We start from the raw sequence: 13,032 nt of genomic DNA, 5'->3' as shown, positions 1-13,032 counted from the left end.
TATTTGTTCACATTGTGATTACAGATTAATTTTTTAATATACTGACATAATGGTAATATAGACACAAGTAACACAATGTATTTCAAAAGTACCTTTTGCACTTAGGAGTATAAAATATGTACGAACAAGATTATTCCATCATATTTGTGTTTTTCCAAAAATGAAAAGAAAAACAAATTTGGTAAATTTTTGAAATTACTTTGTAAGAAAAGTATGAATTTCAATATGATAACTGTTTTAAACATTTAATTGTCTTTATAGCTACAGGTTAACATGCAAGCTAATGTACCCCAGCCTGACTCCCAGAAAGGAGAAGATGATGTGGATGCTGCCTTGACTGACCTTCAAGTATCTTTAGAAGGATCTATGCTCAGTGAAAGAAATGGAGACCTTACTAAGGTCCCAGAGCTTTCAGATTATCTAAGATACATGAAGTATGTTGTTCTAGATTATTATACGTTTTCTATATTAAAATATTACTGAATGATGTTATTGGGTATGTGGCTCTTTTGTATTAAGTATTAAAGGTATCATATTTAAATACTTTTTGCCAAAGAGATCTATGAAATATAAATTGGTTCAGTGGTAATTTCTATTTCTTTTTTTTTTTTTCAATTCACTTGTTAAAAAATAAAGAATTTTAAGTAAGTTTTATACTTAACATGATGTTTGTGGTTGCTGAGTTTGTACAATGTAAGGAAAATGATGAAAGTAATTTTCATGTTCATTATTATTTACCACATTTAAAAAAATTTGTTTTTTAGACCTAAACGATTCACCTTAAAGGGTTTCAAGCGATGCTTCTTCTCATTCAAAGACACCAGCTTGGCCATTTATAAAAACCACGAAGAAAATCGTAGTGTACCATCAGTGATTATTGAACTGAAAGGTATGCTTTCTTAAATACATTAGAGATAAATTTAAAGGTATGCTTTCTTAAATACATTAGAGATAAATTTATGAAATTTATTATATATTTTTTGAATATCAAAAATGTTTTTTAATTATTTACAATCTTCTCTTTTAAGTTCTGTAGCATTACCACACAAATAGTTTTTCCTCATGATCTATGCAACAATTTGTACGTGCAGTTGCCTTATCTTATACCATTATATGTGACAACACAAGTGAAATGCCTTGGCTATCTTGTAATTAAAGCATTATAATTTCCAAGTGCAAGTAGTGCCTAAAATTAACTTTCTGGTATGGTTACTTTACAGTTTTCCTATTCTGTGATCTTGAAAGTGTAGTAGGCATGAAATTTTTGGACTTTCAAGAAAATTATTTGTAGTGTTGAATTATATTGATGAATGTTTAGAAAAATACAAAGATGAACTCTGTATGTTATTATGCTGACACCATTACTCTGTGATAAAATACAAGTTTTGTTTGTACAGAATGCATGTTGCTTCTTTGAGACAAAACATTCAGCAATGGATGGATTTAGGCTGACAGTTCATTAAAAAAAAATCGTTTAAGCCTGGTTTAAACAGATTTTGCTCAGTTCCCATTAAAAACTTGTAGCATGGATGAGTGGTACTTTAGAAAGTTTCATTATTTTTTTGAGATTTGTTTTCTGCAAATTAGTTTCAAGTCATGAAATTTTGTTCTCTTACTCATTTGTAGTTTACTAAGATGTGTAATACATTTAATAGACATTGGACTGTAAGTGAAAGACTTTACACAATGTATTTTTGTTTAATTTATTAACTGTATCAGTGGTATTAATTACACATTTTAGGCTATGCAGCATAAAGCTCAGCACCAAACTCAGTTTTATCATGAATCTACCTCATTAGAGTGCTGTTATAAAAGTAAGTTTCCCAAACAATTTTTAATCCCCAGTCTAGATTTCATCTGGCTAAATGTCCAAGTCAACATGCCAATTTATCCATAAGGTATGGTACAAATGAGGATTAAGTTGTATAATTCATCATTTTTGACTTCTGTATATTTGAGTTGCTCAAATGTGCCCATGAAAGTCAACATTTGTATATTATTGGGTCTAGCATGGTCAGGTGATTAAGGTGCTCTACTCACAATCTGAGGATTACTGGTTCAAATCCCTGTCATACCAAACATGCTTGACCTTTCAGCTGTGGGGGCATTATAATGTGTTATGGTCAATCCCACTAATCATTGGTAAAAGAGTAGCCCAAGAGTTGGCAGTGGATGGTGATGACTAACTTCCTTCTCTTTAGTCTTACACTGCTAAATTAGGAATGCCTAGCACAGGTAGCCCTTGTATAGCTTTATGCAGAATTCAAACCAAACTATGTATTATTGACAGACTTTGTAAAGCATATAAAATTGTGGCAGGCAGCATGATCTTAAGTATGTTGCAAAAATATTTTTGTAATGGAAACTATACTGCAGAACAGTAGTCATTATCCACAGTGGATTTATACATAGTAAAAGATGGTGTCATTACACCACATCGTAAACAATCCTCTGTTGAAGTATTTTTATAAAAATATTGCTTTTTCCAAATAAGAATCTAATGAATTCTATATTTGTTAAGATAGGAAGGTAAGAAAAACAGTACAGTAATTTTGTTGATGGTAACTTAATAGTAATTTTATTGAGTATAATATATTATGCTTTAGAAAAAATGTAATAGAAACTACTGCTGACATTCTTATAAAATTATATTGTGCTACAATGTTAAATTGGCTAATTTGGACTAATTCTAATAGGATCTGAAGTTTCACCTGATGTAAGTCTGGCACAGGAAAAGTATGGGATAAAGCTAGAGGTGCCTAGTCAGAAGGGTATGGTTGATTATTGGATCAGGTGTGATAATGTAAGTTTCTTAGAGTGGTTACTTTTATAAGCTAATGAAATAATTTAAGTACATGTCCTTGAACATATAAAAAAAATTAAATTATTAATAATGAACTTACTATAACTACAAAAAATGTGTTAAAGATGTGGCTTAAGCTTACCTTAATTAATTAATGAAATAAAAGAGACGTTTGTGAGTCTTGTCTGTACAAAATGATTTTGAACAGCATCAAATATGGTTATATTCTCAAATGTTATATAAAATCAAAGATGCCACCATTGATGGACGAATGCAATATTTTTTTGCTGTGCAATACTGATATAGCCAGTTTTGCTACCAGAAAAATTGTGAAAAACATAGAAAAGTTTTTAATTATCTGTATTACCGTTTGGAACCTGCAGTAAGGTATCTTTGTATCAAATCCCATATATGTTGAATGCTCATACACATGAATAGTTCACAAAAACCACAAATTGCACTTTTTTGGAAAAATTGAGCAAAAAAAAAGGCAGACATTCCAAAATTGTCTACACTCAGTTGTAGACCAATTAAAACAAAAGTATCTTTGTATCAGATACTAAATAAATTGACCAAAAAATATATAAGATGTTAATTGTTAAAAAATGCTAAAACTATGCTCTCATTACTAAAAGTGGGCAAGCCCACCAATTTTGTTTATCAAAGTGTAGGACCTGTAGAAGTGTATCTTTGTACCAAATTTAATATAAATTGGTCAAATTGCAATCATGAATTGACTCAATTCCAAAATTATGCTTATTTCTTTCTGTGAGCTGTTAATCTCTCTCCCACTCCTAAATTGACCCAGAATTAGCAAATCCAACTTTTTTGTATATCAGTGTGTTGAGTGCATGAAAATTTATATTTGTACCAATTTTAATTCTGATTGCTGTAAGTATGACTGGATTTGAGTGAAAAATATACATTTTGGGGTTGTTTGACTTTTGACCCTATAAAAAGCCTTAAAAAGGCATAAATTAAAAATATGAAAAAATTTCTCTGGTTGTATTGGACCATGTTTAAGGTCAGTCTTCCAAAAATACCAGACATTTTGCTTATAAGACATGAGCTACTAGTTTCATGCACATTTCACTAAAGAACGCATTTGCTTTAATTGTGTGTATGCAGTATTTAAGCATTTTCTTATTGCTTGTGTCAGTCTTAGTCAGTTTAAAGCAGTGACATGTTTTATGTTTTTAGTGTCTAAGGTGTGTTTCTTAGTTATGGCTACAAAAAGTGTGTTGTTCTCTCACATAAAAACAAACTGGAGAGTGAAACACAGTTAAAATGTGATTAATGTAACAAAGATATGTGGTGCTGGGAAATCACTTGCATTAGATTTGAAGAAATATGTTTGAAGTTTATATCAAAACTGGTTGGTGAATGTGGAAAAGCAACAAAAACATACATCCATGAGGACAATGAGAGCAGTGTGCTTGAGGGCACATCTTATATTTGGCTTTTGCATTGGAGGAATTTGGTCAAGTCTATTACAGGTCATTTTCTGTTAAAGAAGAAACTTGTGCACTACTTGACTCTAGCTGTTGAATACTATGAATGTCTAGTCAGTCTCAAAAAAAATAGATATTACTTAAAAGAATGTCTACAAGGGTGCCAAAGTTTAGGATTGAATTTAGTTTCACAGATGACACTAGATTAAGTCATGGATAAAGCTGCAGCCTTACCACCATAACAACAACAACATGAGCAATAATGACTTGAATAGGTTTTCCAAGGAATCTTAAGTCACTGTATCGTGTGGCTTCTAAGTAATGAAACTATCCCAGGCTATCAGTTTTTTGCTGACAACAAGGTTTTGGCTCATGTTCAACAAGAAGTTCATTCCAATCCAGAAAGAATGAACACATTTGTGGTCTATCAAATTATAACGTTATTAATCACCAAGAAATAGTCGTAAATGGTTTGAAATGTAACCAGAAAGAGATCCTTTTTAACTTGTGTGTTTGAAGTGGCTTTGTATCTGAGAAAAGATCCAGCAATTTGAAGAAAAAAAGAGGATTAGCAATATATTTTTTATTTTACTTGATAAAAAATGTATTCCACCATGCAATTAAAGGGGGTGCTCTTTAGTGTAATTACAATACTCAGTTCTTTTGTGGTTTAATTTAGTCTGGTTAAATTTGGTTAAACTAATTAATCACCAGGAACAGCAGTATGCTAAGTGGATGGCTGCCTGTCGACTGGCTTCTAAAGGGAAGACCATGGCAGATAGTTCTTATGACATGGAAGTAAAAACTATCTTGGAGTTTCTCAGTATGCAACGGCCAGCTCCTTCTCCTGCCATCAGTCCTTCACAAGTGGACATCAACCCTGATGATTACATTGCCCTCAGGTTTCTCAGAAATTGGAGGGACAAAGAGGTTTGTTATGTTTTGAATTTTTTGGGGCATCTTTAAGATTGTATGTGTTAGTATATTAGTGTGTAATTATCTGTAGAAGTTAAATGTAAATCAAAAAGATATTTTGGGATTTTTTTCTTCTGATAACAAATGATACTGGTAGTATGAATGCAAAATTTTAAACTTTGGATACCTACAATGTTAATTTTAGCTTATACTTTAGTGGAAATACTAATTGGAGTTTTAAGAGTTCAAAAGAGGTTAATGGCATCATGTGTAATACTTAAAATTCCTGCGTATAGAATGTATTAATGTACATTGCAAATCACAAATGAGTATACTTTTGTCTTATTTCTATGTGGTGGTGAAACAATGTCAAGTTTTCTTTCTTTTTTTTTGCATAACACAACAGTCTTGCACTGTTGAAGTTGACCATTTGTTTTAATAGTTAAAATGTCATAAATGATTTACAAGATAAGCATATTTAAAAAAAAAGGAAATTTAAAATAAAAAAATATTGTAAATGCTAAAATATATTTCAATGATACCAATTATTGTTTGATATTCACATTTTTTTTCTATTTATCAAATTGCAACTACTACTATTGTTTTTCCAAGATTTAACAGCATTTTATGAGACAAGTTTTAAGAAAAGTAGAAAAATAAACATTAAAAAATTTAATTCTGAAAAACCTTTATCAATGACTGATTACACTGGGGAACACTCATTTTGTTGCATTTAAAAAAAGACCTTTTTATAGTCAATTTGAGTGTGTTGATTTCAAATCTGAATTCGGTTTTTGTCTGCAAGCTACAGATTTTATGCAATTTGACATTTTTATTTATTTTTTAAGACAGACCATTGCGTTTTCCTTTAGTCCAGTCTCGAAGCATTTCCTCACAATTGTGGCACACAACATAAGGAGCCCATTGCTTGTCTTGATCACCAAGATGAACTTCAAAACATGCCTTGTAGGCACGCTTGACGAACGAGGATATGTTACGTCTCTGACGATTGAGTGTGTAACACCCACATATGTAGCAGAAGGCATCAGGCTTGTTTCTGCAATGATATCTATTTTTGGAAGCCATGTTTGATCTGAAACAAAAGAAGAATGATCAAAATATTAGAAGCTATCTATATATATGGACGTGAAAATGCTTATACATGGTTTACGCAAGTTCATGTTTGTACAATTTCATTAACCTCAAATTGCATACAAACTAGAGCTTGTAGAGAAAAACTAATTTCAGATTTGAAATCAGCGCCTAAAACTCCTTCAGAATCAGTTAAAATATCCAATGCAACTCAAAGTTACTGAAAGTGTTCCCCAGTGTTATTAACTTAACATTTTAGATCAAACTATAAAATTTGAAGTATTAATAATTTATTTTCCAAGTTCTAGCATGACTTTCCATGAAGTAATGGCATTATTTGATTTTTTTTTTTTTAGAAAAAACACAAATTCAATCAGAATAATATAATTTTGTATAATTTATATTTTTTAGTCTTTGGATTATACAAACCACAAAATTGTTGCTGTAGTAACTTAAATATTGTATTTTAATTGAATATTTGAAAGTAACTTACTAACATGAGATATTTCATTTTGTATCCTAAATAGTAGTAAAAACATGTGATTGCTTCATGCTTAATTTTTTTGCTAGTGTTGTCTTCAATTAAGTAAATTTGATTTTGTTGTATTATACAAGTTTTAGAGAAACTATAATAACTAATGAATTTGGATTAAAACAGTTGTTATTAGTGCTTAAATGTTTTTTGGTTACTGATTTTTTCCTTTTTCAGATTGTAAATCGTATGTTGGAAGCCCATGCAAATGTGAAAGACCTGACTCTTGTTGATGCAAAATTACACTTCATCAAAGCATGGCAGGCTTTGCCTGACTTTGGGATTTCACTTTTTGTAGTAAAATTTAAAGGTTGTAAACGAGAGGTAAGTAAATTTAATAATGTACTTTACTGGCTTGATTTCATAAATTCTATACCTTGGCTCACTCTAATTAGTACTGATTAATTTTTGGTGAGATGGTTTTTTAGAATGTTTGACCTGTTTTTGACATATTTCATTTGGAAAGAATCTATTTTTACGAGGTGATGCATAACACTTGTTAGGATAGAATCTTGACAAAGAAGGATATTTTTTTTTTTGTATTTCAGGTAGTTGAGAAAAGATGAATGTGATAAAAGTACTTCTTATATTTAGGTATTTAAGTTAAAATTGTGGTGATTGGATATCAGTAATTGTCATGCTTAGTAGCCTATACAATCACCTATATCTTTTTTTTTATCACATGATGCTAATACTATCTAGTTTATATCCCACATTTTGTCTGCTTGTCAGCTGTTGTCTTCAGGGAAGTCCTGAGAAAGATTGTTTTGTGATAGCAGTGGGTGGGATTAGGTCTAATCTTGATAGAATATTTGATGTAGTATTAGGTGTTTGGCTAGAAGAATGTTTAGATTAATTTTTTGGAGGATTAATTAAATTTATTGCTTGATTTAGTGTATGAAACTGGATTATTATAAAATATTCTTAGTTTACTATAAGAAAATTTGAACTATATCTAGTTTTCTTATCTAGGATCTCCTTGGAATTGCACATAATAGACTGATGCGAATGGACCTGCACACAGGAGACCACATCAAAACTTGGAGATTCAACACTATGAAGGTATGGAATGTCAACTGGGAAGTTAAACAGGTAGAGGTTCAGTTTGAAGAAGAAACAATTGCTTTTAGTTGTTTGACAGCTGATTGCAAGGTTGTGCATGAATTCATTGGAGGCTATATCTTCTTATCCATGAGGTCTAAAGATCAAAACCAAACACTTAATGAAGAATTGTTTCATAAATTGACAGGTGGTTGGGTTTGAATCTATATTTGTAAGCTGTAATGAAGTGCCAATAAACTTTGCTTGTAAAATTTACTAAAATAAATTCATAATCTATTCTTGAAAGTATAAACTTAAGATATGATGCTATTTTAACAACTTTTGTCAGTGAAAATGGGCATATAAAACAAGTTTATATTCATGCAGAGAGAGAGAGGGAGAGAGAGAGAGAAAAAAGGCAGTGTAGTTGAAAAAATACTATTTGTTATTAGAACCTATTAGAAAATACTATTTGTTATGATTGTGCCATACACAAGATGAGTAACTTGTGATGTTTTATATCCACTAAGGAATCTGCAGAGGATTACAGAATGGAGTTATGATTGTCAGTTTTCTTTCACAATGTGATTTACTTCTGAAGATTTTAGATTAACCCATTAAAAACATGCCTTATTCTAGGCTTGACTGCAATACTAACCAGTAGTATCAGTTTACTACTGGTTAGTAATATTTAACATGTTCCATTGCACACCAAGTACTGTTTGTATCACAGTACATTGTATACCTGTTGCAGTATTGATGATATTTGTATACTGTCTTAAAATCTCTCTCTCTCTCTCCTGGTAGAAGAGTTTGAAATTGTTTATACACTGTAGTAATATGATTAATTATTTGCTACTGTGCATGAGATGTTTTTGATGATGTATCACAAAACTTATTCTAAAATTTTATGAGCAACTGTGGAAAAAAAAAGGATAAAAAGTAAATCCAGGGTGTTTTTGTGAAGTATTAATACTCAGGACAGTTCAAGTGTAACTTGCACTTTAACTCGGTCACATGTCTCTGAGATAAACATATTTTAATATTATAAATTATTGTAACAAATACAAGAAATACTTTTAAAAAACCTGTTAAGAAATGTTGGCAGAATAAGAAATGAAACAATCATTTGAAAGTATGAAGATTTGTCACTCTTGAGATTGAGAAATTATTGATAAGTTTTATTATGAAGTTTTGTACTTTTCTTCTGTGACATTTAAAAAAAATTGATAAATTTATGAAAGTAAATTGCCAAATACAGTTAAAATAAAATTAGTGCCTTATGTCTAAAGAAGATATTCAGTCACTTTCAAACACTTTAAAGTTTCAAATCTTCCAGATGCTGTTTTTTTTAACAACTAAATACTTTTTATGTGCATGGAAGCCTTTTGTTATATTGCAGGACAACCTATTTTATCTTCTAACACTTAACAAATGAGAGTTAAATCATTACATTTGCTCAGTTGTATGAGATTGTTCACACTTATTATTTAATTATATTCATTTTAAATTAACATAATCTGCCAAAAAGCTTTAAAAGAGTGGAGAAAATAATGATGAATGACCTTAAATACCAAATGGGTAAAATAAAGTACAAGAAATAACGCTGTCCTAAGAAATAATTTTGTTACTCAATACATCATGTGCATTGGATTATGTTATATATGCTGTGTTATAAATAAACTTTATTTTACATACAGTGAAAGGTGTTACATTAGGCAGATTTTTCCTATATATTTCACGCTAAAGTAACAAATATTCATGTTTAATATAATATCTCTATTTTTTATTCTGTGTATATTTTGGAGATACATTTTTGTCTAGCTAAGATCGAAATTGTAATTTTAGCATACATTTACATTGAAACATCAGCTTTGTAGCTAGGTAAATAAATAATTTGAAGTAGCACGTGTAGATGGTTTATGTAAATGTATTTTTTGTTATATATATATATTGGTGGTAGCTGTGGGGGTTGTTTTTAATGTATTCTACCAGAAGTTTCAAATTTTAAACTAAAAAACGAAAGTCATAGTAAAAAGTGTTCAAATTAATATGAGGATGTATACAAAATTTACAAATAGTTACATTAATTATATTGTTTGATTGGCTCTTATGTTAAGGTACTTGTTAAAAGTATTGATTGTTAGTCACTCAACTCTTGAAGAAACCCTGTAGCTAGAAAGGAACATGAAGCTATCAGTTTTTGAATAAGCTCTGAACTATTGTATTTGTAGTTTTCATCTACTTGAGTTTAATCAGTAATAATTTGTTACATTTAGTGATGTCATGATTTTGAAAATGGTCTTTAAATATCAAAGCACAAAGTTAAACTTACTAACAGTACAATTGACTCATGAAATGAAACGTGACTGCTAAATAACTTTTTATTTTTACAGAGGTGTGTAAAAGGTCTGAATTAATTCTTGGAACATGTCTTTGAAGACATGTATATGGGTATATTTTTTTATAATGAAAAGTATAACTTATATTAAATATTGAAAATAATGTTAATGGTATCAAAATAAATGAAAGAAAAAATATACATTTATCATGTAAAATCATCTTACATAATTGAGAAATTTGTTAAAGATGAAGAAAATGACAGTAATCATTGGAACTGTTTATATCTTCATTGTCTTAGTAATTTTAAAACTGTATTAAATGTAATGGTTAGTATTTTTCTGTTTTTAATAAAAATGTTAAGCTTTTAAAATTATTGTTTAAATATTAAGTGTTTGTGAAGGTTACACACTTTTAAGTCCACTGTTTTTTAGAGAAAGAGATTTCCTCTTGTGTTCAAGTTGTTATAACTACATATCACTTGTGCCTTATATACAAAGTCTTGGCAAGTTAAAATACATTTTATAATTTTTCAATAAAGTTAAAATGACCAAAAACATGCCTTGCATTTGTGTAGGAATGTTTTAGAAATGTAGAATTATGACATCATATAAATTGAATACATTTCAGCCATAGACATTTGTAATTGGAGATTTTTCTAAAACGCTGTTTTTGATCATTGTAGGAAAAAAGATATCATTGATATAGAATTTTCATTTCATGTAATCAACTTTACATATGGATTTAAAAACAAATACTGTTTTGTTTACCTTTTTGAAATATTGTATACATGGAATGTTATTTATATACATATATATTTTAAGTTGTTTGAATATTAAAATTAGGGGTTGGTAAGATACTTAACTTCATGTATAAGATAACGGATACTACATTGTTTTATAAAGAATTTTGTGCCATCGAATGCATATATGTACCTAAGGTATGTATGGAAGATCATAAGGTGTGTATTAAAGAACTTAACAGAAACCATATCTTTTATATGAATAGAAACATTATAAGTTGGCAGCAGAGATACTTTTTTGATATAGATTATATTTAAGATACTGATCTTTCATTAGTTAAAAATGTCTCAGTTAAGAATTCAGTTATTTCCCCAATTTAATGAATAAATAATTACAATATTTTATTTTAAGATGCTTTACATTTTATATCCAATTTTTAGTTGGTTTTATATTATTTGCCAAGAAGTAACTTTTTCCTGATTTTATATGCATAAATTGTTATATTTTTGTGTTACATTTTTTGCTTATTTTAAATTTACTTTCTGAAGAATGGTATAACTAAAAACTGTTTTAGTACAAGTTTGCAGTAAGCATTGTTTTACTTGTTTGTGATTTTTTGTAACTCCCACCTGTATAGATATTTGAGTCTGCATCTAAGAGCAATAGTTGTATGGCAAAAAATTAAGAAAATATTTTTGATGACCAGTGGAATCATGTGGCTTTGCATAAATGGCAAAAGAGTTCAAGAAACTATTTCTGATTATCATTATAAATCTATGGTCATTTCAGTAATACTTACTTGAATGTAAATATCAAAAAGGTTTATAGTCAAAGCTTAATTTTTGGATAAGTCAAAACAGTGTCTAAAGGATTCTCTGTACATCAGGCAAACATTTTAACCAGTTGAATTAATTAGTAAAGTTTGAGTAACTTTATTACCAAATAATAGCTGAAATTTAATATGCCAGGTTAGTTGGAAACAGTTTCAGGTCATGTTAAATTTTAACTTTCTGTAAAAAGGTTATTTTTTCTCTCTTTATGATAAAGAAATGATGCAAACATGTTCATAAAGCCACTTTCACACATACTCAAACATAATTGTGTAATTTAATAATTTGGTATACTTTTTCATGAATAAGTAGTTACGCCACTGTGTGTCACTACCAAATCCACTATTATGTATGTGGGATTTATATAGATTTTAATATTTTTTTGTGATTTTGAGAATGGTGATAGTTTAGTTGGAACAGTTATAAACTTATACACAATTTTATGTATCAACTAACTGAATATTTTAAGGATGTCTTAGGATTTCGGCAATGCATGTTGCAAATACTTTACCAGAATATTTATACCAGTGTTTTATATTTTATTTTATTTAGAGAGCATTAATTATAGTTATGTAAGCATGTTTGAAAAATTCTGTATTTTATTTGAATAATAATAGTTGTGTAGCAACTGTGTGTTTGGTTGTTCCTAGTTCATGTAAATTACTATCTACAAGAATAGCTGATTTGACACACTCTTATTTACTGTAAAACAGTTCAGAAATAACTAAATTTCATGACATATAAGCAGTTTCTCCAATAAATGTGCACATGAATTTGAAGTAACACATGAAGCAACAAGATGTTTTAGTTTGTTTTTTATACCTAAAACAGCAACTCAAATGTCAGTAACAGCTTGCAGGAAATTAAGACACAAGTTAGTATATTGTATTAAAAAAGTTAGGTCTGTAGGTTGATATTCTAGTCTTTTAAACTAGCTTTATAATTTTTTAAGTGTCTTCAGAAAGGACATTGCATTCACCAACATTAGTTTTCTTTGCGACTGCTCATGATGATGAGAAACCCACTTTAAGTAGAAATGTATCTCAGGATTGCTGGTTTGGGTATTAACACTTTTACCAAAATAAAGCATAGAACAATGTTTCAACCTTCTAGTATCATCTTCAGGTTAACCTGAAATCCCCCCAAGCCAAATGTTCCAAATTCAGGTGATCATATTTTTCAGTTGACCTGTTGTTCTCTGCTTTGTTTTGGTAAAAGTGTTGATACTCGTACCAACCATCCTGAAATACATCTTTATGACTGCTAGTTACTAGCTTTTAAATAG

General features: G+C 29.5%; 1 protein-coding gene across 4 annotated transcripts in view; it reads left to right on the top strand.

Annotated features, from left to right (window-relative positions):
- LOC143249389 (unc-112-related protein-like) overlaps window positions 1-12,375 on the top strand; it is a 32,419-nt gene extending 20,044 nt beyond the window's left edge. For all 4 annotated transcript variants that reach the window (XM_076499155.1, XM_076499156.1, XM_076499158.1 and 1 more), the window contains 6 exons: window positions 262-434; window positions 765-889; window positions 2,697-2,803; window positions 4,969-5,184; window positions 6,971-7,117; window positions 7,766-12,375. In XM_076499155.1, coding sequence (XP_076355270.1) covers window positions 262-434; window positions 765-889; window positions 2,697-2,803; window positions 4,969-5,184; window positions 6,971-7,117; window positions 7,766-8,056 — 1,059 coding nt within the window. In that variant the 3' untranslated portion in view covers window positions 8,057-12,375. The remainder of the gene's footprint in view (window positions 1-261; window positions 435-764; window positions 890-2,696; window positions 2,804-4,968; window positions 5,185-6,970; window positions 7,118-7,765) is intronic.
- The last annotated feature ends 657 nt before the right edge of the window (window positions 12,376-13,032 follow it).

Source organism: Tachypleus tridentatus, chromosome 4 (genome assembly GCF_004210375.1).
Source record: "Tachypleus tridentatus isolate NWPU-2018 chromosome 4, ASM421037v1, whole genome shotgun sequence".
In the NCBI taxonomy this organism is placed as follows: domain Eukaryota; kingdom Metazoa; phylum Arthropoda; class Merostomata; order Xiphosura; family Limulidae; genus Tachypleus; species Tachypleus tridentatus.
Note: the sequence above shows the minus strand (reverse complement) of the source record. Positions and strands in the feature narration are given on the sequence as shown.